General features: G+C 53.5%; 1 protein-coding gene across 4 annotated transcripts in view; it reads right to left on the bottom strand.

Annotated features, from left to right (window-relative positions):
* The window catches only part of DVL3 (dishevelled segment polarity protein 3), a 33,559-nt gene extending 27,839 nt beyond the window's left edge, over positions 1–5,720 (bottom strand). For 2 of the 4 annotated variants that reach the window (XM_075031524.1, XM_075031519.1), the window contains exon 1: positions 5,469–5,720. In XM_075031524.1, coding sequence (XP_074887625.1) covers positions 5,469–5,635 — 167 coding nt within the window. In that variant the 5' untranslated portion in view covers positions 5,636–5,720. The remainder of the gene's footprint in view (positions 1–5,468) is intronic. The other 2 variants (XM_075031520.1, XM_075031522.1) reach the window with 1 other exon arrangement.
* Between the last annotated feature and the right edge of the window lie 3,475 nt (positions 5,721–9,195).

Below are 9,195 nucleotides of genomic sequence, written 5' to 3' on the forward strand. Positions count from 1 at the left end.
CGCCCGCTTTGTTCTGCCTCCAGAGCGTTGCCCTAATCACTGCCTCATACCCGGCTTTGGAGAGCAGGTGATAATTAAACGGGTCTGGATTAGATACCGGGCTAGTGATTAGTTGGATACCAATTTTCCCTTGACAGTTGAGACCTAGGAATCACTCACCACAGCTCTGAAGTTAAAATTGGATTCGAGACCTGCAAGAGGGAGAAACCAGCAGCAGTGGGAGGAGCAGCACCATCCTGCCACTGCACCTCAAACCGCTGCTATCGCTGCTGTCGTCCCGGCAATGCAGAACAAGTAGGTGAGATGGGGAGGGAGGGATGGTCCCCTTGCAGGAGAAGCGGACCTTTCTGCTCCCCAGCCTGGAAGAAGAGAGCTGGCTGAGTAAAGTGGAGATAAGATAAAATGATCACCCAAGTGCTTTCTCCACACACAGAAGAAATTCAAACTATCAGGCACTCCAGAATTTATGGAAAGACAACAGAGAACTTCAGGCCAGGTGCTAAGGACTTACCTGGATGCACAAATTACACTCATTTAACTGAAACTGCTTTGAAAAGTTTAATTTAAACTTTAGTATGCCCCTGTGGGAATACCTTTCGATTGACAGAAAACAAGCAGCATCAATTACAAGCAAAAAATGAGTAAAAAGAAACCACATTTCAATTGATATAAGAATATCCTCAGAGCTGTACCAGTCACCTGGCCAGGTGAAAAGTCAAAGCTGTAGTTCAGTTGGGGCAAACATGCACACAACCTGGCTGGCAAGAAGATCCATGCTGCCCAGAGACAAGTACATTTCTCATGATGGACTTGGGCAGGAGGCAACACTCTACACATCACTGAGGCCCACATCCCAGCAAACTACAAACTACCACAGACCATCAGCACAGTTGTTCCCTTCCCAACTGCACAGGTCCCCAGGAGAATTTACAGTACTGTTCTTGCAGCACCTCTATGCAACTGAGAGCTCTGTCATGCTAAGATCCACAAAAACGTTTGCCCAAGAAGCTCAGTGTCGAGTGGACGAGAAAAGGCACAGGAGCACTGTTAGAACTTCCAATTTACAGATTGGGAACAAAAAAGACAGAGTCTGTTCAAAACCCCATGAAAAACCTGCAGGTAGCTTGATGGAGAACATGGATCTCACAAGCGGTCACAGCACTGCACTGATCTAAGACTCTCTCCTTAGATCCCTCCTGACCAGCACACAGATCTTACCTGTAAAATGTTGAACAAAAAGACTCAAGCTGTGGGGAAAAAAACCCCAACCTTACTTCTCTAGTGAGGGCAAGGTTAGCAGGCTAAGAGTAGTTCCAAACTTCACAGCAAGGCACATCCACAAAGCATCTCAGGTCCAAGAAGAGTGTACCACATCTATGCACTGCCATACTTCCACCATCAGTCTGCTTAGTTCCTCCACATGCCTCCAGTTCTTGGATTTGCAATACACAAAGCCAACAAGGGCACAAATATATGCACCCTGCATCACTGCTCCGCACCACTGGGCTTAGGCTGGATTCCCTATTTGCAGCTGTAGCCAACTACATGCTAGTTAGACCAGGCTACAAAACCCTGCAGCCTTCCTGCTGCTCACAGCTCCTCTCCCCACCATCGGGTGCATTAAATCTTGTTTCTCCTCCTTCCTACCTAGAAGTGACACCATTCTGGGGTCTTCTTAACTTGAGGCTGAGCGCTTTAACTAAGATGAGCTCCTGGTATAGCCCGACAACTCCATAGCCACCCAGGGGAGCCTCGGTTCACATTTCCAAGGAGATGTAAACACTGAAGCTGCTCCATCACCGCCCTGATTCTCAGAGCAAACAAATATTAACAAGATAAACAAAAGAATGAAAAATCCCACACACCAAGACTGCGGCTGTAATACTGCCTTGGGGATGGGGTGAGCTGAAGGGACTGCCAGGCTGGAGATCCACAGCCTGGAAAGAGGAGGAAGAGGGAGAAACAGATTCAGTCTGGGCAACAGAGGTGGGAGGAAACGTTGGACCACATCTTGCTCCAGCTGACCCTGGAAGGTGAGATGCCTCCATTCCCAACAAGAGATGAGAGAACTTAGTCTTACACCACAGGGATCCTGCAAAAGGTCCTATTGCTGACAAAAAAGCATGAGCCATCAGATCTGCAGGTCTGCTCCTCATTGATCAGCTGCCATAAGGCCATCCACCATCAACAGCTCGTCTCTTTCCCAAAGGGGCTTTACCCTGGGTACTACTTGTTGACACTGCCCAATTGACAAAAAACAGCCCAGCTTAGAAACTGTCAGCACAAGCCAGGCCACCCCCCATGCTGGGCAGAGGGCATCTGGAGGGAAGGGGCCGAGAGAGATACACATGTGAGTGTGCAACATCCTTCCCTGACACACAGCTTCTGAATACAACTATGGTTAGTCTCCTCCTGGTTTTCACTAACTGCCCATACATTTACAGTCAAGCAGCTGAGGTGCCTCCTGCTCTTCCATCCCTGTCTCTCCCCACAGACCGATGGCTCGCTCTCTCCTGGACACCAATTACCAGAGATCACGAAATATTTTGTTTGGACTCAACGATCTCAAAGGTCTTTTCCAACCTAAATGATTCTGATTCTATTTTGAGCGGTGCCTGGGGCTCCAGGGCTTCTCAGGGACAAGGCTGCAGCTGGACTGCTCTGGCTGCTCCCTCCCATGCTCCAGCCAACCACGAGCACGTTCTTCAGCTCTCTGGAAAGGAGCAAAGACAGCTTTCCTGATGGGGCATCCCTGGTGGCACCATGAGAGGCTTTCTCCCCTCTGTTCTATCCAAGGCCTTGCCATGTGCTGCTCCAACTGCACAACTCATCACACAGGACTTCGTCAAGGAACAGACTGCCCACACACAGCCTCTGACCCCTCTCAGCTGCACCTTCCTTTCCAGAGAGGTTCACTCTTCCCAGAAGAATTAGCTGAATTGGTCCCAACAAAAATCTCACCCCATGCATTTCTGACGCAACTAAACTCACTGCGTCTTCCTGAGTGATTTTCCCCTCTCCCTGCTAGCATCCACAACAACTCCCTATTCTGCTTTATCGTTGAGTTTCATTAATCTACCATCTGCCTCCTCCTGTGGAGCCTTAAAGAAACAGAGGAGGATGAAAAGGCACAGCACAGAACTTTGCTGCCACCAGACCCCTCTTCCCAATGCGAGACGCTGCTATTTATTACTAAACTTTGTTTATAGTTACGCAGACACTCTCCCACCCACATGGCAATGTTTCATTCAAGACAAGTTTGAATTCACTTCAAGAACAACATTTCAAAGGATCCCAAAGCATTTGTTTACAAACAGCATGCACGGAGAAGTCACTTCTCCCACCAATGAACACGGTCCCCTCCGAGACGGGGAGAGGCAGCTGTTTTGTAGCACCCAACACTACTCAACAGCTGAGGGACAGGAAATGATCCACAGACAACTGATATTGCTGAGGAAATTTATGGAAAATGAGGGCTGGAGACTTCTATTTGCCTGGAGAGAACGAGGAAGCTTCTGAGCACTCAGGCTCTCCACTGGGTCAGGAGGAATTTAGGGAGGCAAAGCATCCCAGACTGTGGTCAAAGGAGTGACTCCAAATTTCAAGCCTCATCTGAAAGCTGGCACCTCCCAAGCTAACGGGAACCTGGGCACTGGGATAATTTGGCTGCAGAGGGGAGAGCACCCCCTGCTGAGGCAGCCACACCGATCTCCATCCAAGCCCCGAACAGGCCCAGCCCTGTTCAACATAGGGTACGAGCCAAGATCACAGCCTAGGGAGGTATTTGGCGCACTAAGACGACACTAGGAAGACTATAAAACTGAAAGCTTTTTGCAGTCCCAGCCTCCATACACAAGACCTACTGTAAACACTAAATCTTCAGAGGGGGAAAAAAATCCAGAGGAAGGAGGATCATGCAACTCTTTCAAATACCAAAGCGCTAGGAATGGTAAAGGGCCACATGCTGCGGAAGCCAAGAGAAGCTATGTTCCCAGGATGGAAACAGAGGTCCTCAAAAAGTCTAGAGGAGAGTCAGATGTAAGAAGACTCTGGACAAAACAGAGTGGTGACAAAGGGTCTTACAGAGAGTTCACTTCACGTGGTGCTTGCTCCCCAGAAGTCACCGACTTTACGAAGGTAGGAGACAGCAGGGGCTCCCCAGAAGATCAGTAAGTACAACTGTCCAACAAGCGACAGAACGTACCTCCTGACCTCCAAACAGCCACATGTGATGGAAGGAACCAAAGGGTACCGCAAAAGCAGTGACGAAAATACTGGTGTTGGAAGAGAGCTGCCCCACAGGAGATGGGATGCGAGGCAGGGCTGCACTCCTCTTCTATACAGGCCCACCCCAGAGATTGAGCACGGGACATCTTACGTTGAGGATGGGACATGTACGTGGGTGCAGTAGGTCTTGTAAACACCCCTTGCTCAGAGATGGGCAGCATATGGAGAGCTCTCACTCCTTCTCTGTGGAGGCAGGGGAGGAGAAAGATGGTCCCCTTTACCCATTCTTCCCAAAGATGAGATACAGAGCACAAGCTGCCAAAATGGATGGCCCTCCCCAAAATGGATGGTAGGAGAACAAAACTGTCCCCAAATCCACTCCCTGGGAAGGGCTGATGGAGGGGGCACTGTCCCCGCACCCTCTTGGCAGAGGGAACAAGGGACACCCTCCCCAGGCGGGCACAGCGGGAGACGCCCAAACCCTTTGGATGGGGAATGACAACCCCAAGTACGGTAACGCTGGGGGATGCCACCCCTACACACCCCCAAGCTGGGCTGCGCTGGGGGATACGCTCTCAGGGAAGGTGCTGCCCAAACATCGTGAGCACGGCGAGGGGGGGATCCTCAGATGAGACAATGGTCTCTGGCAGACATGGGGGTGCAGCCCTAGAGGATGAGCACAGAGGATACCACCAGCTCCCCCACAGAGGAGTTAGCAGGGGGCAGCTTCCCCCAGAGCTGATGGGGGAAGCGAGGATGGGGGCCTGTCCCCAGAGAAGCTGCATGGGGGGGCTATCACCACCAACCCCCCCCAGGTGAGGTAACTGGGGGTGCACATGCCCCTGGATGGGGTGCACGCGAGGGTGTCACGTGTGTCCCCAAACAGAACACAAGGGGGACGCCATCCCCGCCCCCCTCCAAGGCAAGGCAAGGGGGGTGGCGGATGGATGTGGGTCCCCCTCCCCACACCGGGCACGAAAGGGACCACCAGTCCCGAAGGGCACCAGCCCACCCCCGGGGGTCCCAGCCCCACTGTTCTGGCGGGGAGACGACAGGACCCTACCCGGGCGGACGGGGGAGCCATCCCCCGTCCCCAGCAGCGTGCGGGGCGGGTGTCCCCAGCCAGGCCCACGCAGCCCGCCCCCCTCAGGGAGGCCCACGGGAGCCCGCTCCCCACGCGGGGACACGGAGGACTCCCCCACGCACACACGCGGCGGTCGGCGGGCCGGGCCCGCGCTCACCCGAAGTCGTCGTCCATGGACTTGAAGTAGAACTTGTAGTTGGGGCGGTTGAGGAGGCCCTTGAAGTCGCCGAGGGTGACGCGCTCGGCCGGGATCGGCAGCTTCACCAGGTACGGCGTCTCCTGCTCGTCCAGGTGGTAAATGATCTTCGTCTCGGCCGCCGCCATGGCGCCCCTGCCCGGCCGCCAGGCCTCCGCCGCCTCCTTCTCCTCCTCCTCCGCCCCCGGCCCCGGCCCGGCGCGGCCCGCGACCCCCGGCCGCCGCCTCGGCCTCGGCCCCCGCCCCGGCCCGGCCCGGCCCCCGCCCGCGCCCCGGCCCGGCTGCGGCCTCCGCGCGCGCCCGGTCCCCCCGCGCCCCTTGTTCTCCGGGTCCCAGCGCCGCCCGGCTCCAGAGCGCAAGCTCGGGCTCCGGCGGCTCCTCCCCCGCCCGCCCGCCCCGGCTCCGCCGGAACCGGAACCGGCGCCCCGCGGGGGCCGCGCCGCGGACCCAGCCCGAGCCCGAGCCCGAGCCCGGCGGTACCCCGGGATGGACCGGGACCGGGGCTGAGCGGGCAGCACGGTCCAGCACATCCTCGACCCAGACCCCCGCCGCTATCCAGGCCCGCACCCTGCCCCCAAGCTAGATCCCGCACCGATATGAGACACCCCCCCCCCTCCCAGCTGGAGCTGACCCCCTCCTCAGCCCCCGACCCCCACCCGCCCCTCTCTCCCCAGGGCCACACACCCGCCGCTGCTCCTGCTGCACCCCCGCTGGGTGCGTGCTCCCTGGGAATGCCACCCGTCATCACCTCCCCGGCCGTCCACAGCCCCACCGCCTGCGGATGGGTTGGGATTTCTGCTTTGCATCCACGTCCCCTTCCATACAGCCCAGTATCCCCACGCACCCACATCATTCCCAGTCCTAGCTGGCATGCACCCATATACCCCTCCCAGGGTCCCTACCCTCGTTCAGCTTTCATCCCCTCTTACACCCACTGATACCGCCTCACACACATGGTCATTCCTGTGCCACATGTGCTCCTGTGTCCCAAAACCTCCACTGCTTCTCATGTACACACCCCAGGCCTCCCCTTCCATCTCTGCAGCCCTGGTCCTTCTTCACACACCTCCCAGCCTTCCCCGCGCTCCTCATACGACTACGTGCCCCTCCAGTACAGCTTACAGAACATGAGACATATCCTGCTCTACCCTGTCCTCCCATGTCCAGACCCCTTTGAACTCACCACACTCTGTCTCTGATGGCCACCCCACATAGGGGCACAAGAAGAGCACAGTACCTCCCACCCCAGCTTCTCTCCAGCTGTGGCTCCCGTCCAAACCCCTTGCCACCATCCAACGAACATCCCTAATACTCAGGCACTGGCCACCGCGGTGTCCCTTCAAGTTCCCCAGCCTCATTTCCTCACCAAGCAGACTCCCTCCTCCGCTCTTCATGACCATCCTCCTTTCCACACACCGTGGCCTCTTCAACTGTGCACACAGACCAGCTCCGACAGCCCCTTGGCTCTGTGGTTTCTTGCCCATCCTCTCTCTCCCCAGACCCTATCAACTCTCTTACCTACAGTCATCAGCACCGTGACCCCAGCCCCCAGGACTTGCCTCTGTGCCACAGCAATCTCAGGCTGGCTGGCTTCCCCTCTGGACACCTTGCCAGCACCCAAGGGGCGCCGAGGAACCGTCTCCATCAGCAGTTTCCTGGAGCTGTAGCCAAGAGGGAAGCTGGGGTGGATGGAGCTTGGGGAACACCCACCACCAGGAACGGCAAGAACCGCCTTGCACTGTCCTGGATTAGTAGGAACAAATGCAGAGGAAGAACCACACCGTGGGCCTGCACGGGGTGTGAGACTAGATCACCAGCCCTCAGCGCCAGACTCACCTGCCGTAGGAAGAGAAGCCAGAGAGATCTTATAGGGAACAGAGCCAAGCTCCTCAGGCTGGCGAGCAGGCATGAGCTAAATAGCCTCCTCATGCATGAAAGAATCCTGTAGGCGTTGCTAGCAATTATCTGGGCAGCGCTGCTAGACTGGGTGAAGAATCTGACATTAAATTTAAAAAAAAAAAAAAAAAAAAAAATCAAGGGAAGACCTCAGGTAAGCAGAAGTTGTAAGAGGCGTGAGGCTCTCCCATGTTTCCACATCAGCTCTTGGAAGATTGTCACTTCCTCATGCTCGGAGCTCTGTGGTAAAAGCCGGTGTACCTGGAAAGAAGAATCCAGGTCAGGAATGGAAAAGTTTAGTTGAAGCTGCTGCTTCTTGTGTCAATCCTGACAGAGTTATCTTAAAGTCTTTCTGCAACACCTCCCTGCCCCAGAAGCTGGGCCCATGTGAAAGAATTATAGTCTTCCCCTGACAGAGCCACTCTCTTGCCCACCTCCCAGCAGAGTTGTGGATGCACATCCACAACCATATTGTATGCGTTAGACACCTTTGTTACCAAAAGAGCAATTTTCTGAAGTGTTGAGCTCCAAAGGGAGAACATGCAGCCCAGAGGAGGGGTGCCACACACCCACAGGGTGGTAGGAGATGAAATCTTATTGTTACAGCTGCCTTTTCTTTTAAAACAGGCCAAGTGATTGAATAGACTCAGTCAATAGATTGATTTAACTGCTCGCAGAGGTCTTGTGAAGTATGACTCACTCTTAATGAATGGAGGTTAAGAACACGGAGCCAAAGAAATTAGCAGAAGGGGATTGCGCTGAGCACTCTAGGTCCACGAGGAGGTGCCTGTTGGCCTATATCTACATTTAAAAATTGCAGCATTGATAGCATTGCTTCTCCTTACAGGGTAAACAGGTTCCAGGCATTTTAGTACCCCTCAGAACAGCCCAAAGCAGAAGTGGATGTACTTGAGTTCCACCACTTACACCTTTAAGCAACACAAAACTATTATCTTTTAGAAAAGGCACACTATTGTTAACTGAAGTTATAGGTTTGATACAGGAACACCAGGTGACATTAATCCATCCATCCATCCATGTCAAATGGGAAGTCATACAAGTTGACTACAATGGCCTTAGAAAAAAAAAAAATTACTGCTTACATTGCTCAAAAAGATGGATAGCAACGATTGTGCAATCAAGGTTGCTCTCAAAGGCATTTCTAGTCTTCCAACCAAATACAAATCTTGACTGAAAGCAATAGAAAGCATCAAGCCCATGCTATACTTAAAGGAGCATTAATTGCATTACTTAAGAAGTATACACTAACCTGCCCATAAGGATGCTGCACCATGCCAGAACTCCACCTTGGAGAGTATCATGTCCTATTTTGTCTCCTTTTTGCTACTCTGTTCTTGGCACCTGTAAAACCACCCCAACACACACACCACCAAGGCCTGAAGGATATTTGGCCCTAGAGCAACATCATCCCCTTGGATCTTAACCCCTGGGTAAGAAAGCAACTCGCACCATGAAGAAGTTGGCTACTATGGAGCAAAGGAGGAAGGAACGTGGAAAAAACAAAACTGGAATTGTTACTTGGCACAAAGACTCAAGAGCCTCTGGCAAAACCGAGCCATTTACAGAACTACACGTTAAACCTATTTTTTAAGCCATCCTTACATTGTAAAAGGAAAAAAATACTTCAGATGTCCAAGGAGATTTTAAAATTACCAAGTCTTGCAGCTGGTTTGTAAATGGTTTTACCAAGAGCTCTGTAGCTGTCCTTCCCCCTCTCTGCCAGTTCTTACTCCCCAGCATCAGGAGGGCACAATGCAGTACCTAACAGGCA

This window comes from Buteo buteo, chromosome 7, assembly GCF_964188355.1.
Source record: "Buteo buteo chromosome 7, bButBut1.hap1.1, whole genome shotgun sequence".
Classification (NCBI taxonomy): Eukaryota; Metazoa; Chordata; class Aves; order Accipitriformes; family Accipitridae; genus Buteo; species Buteo buteo.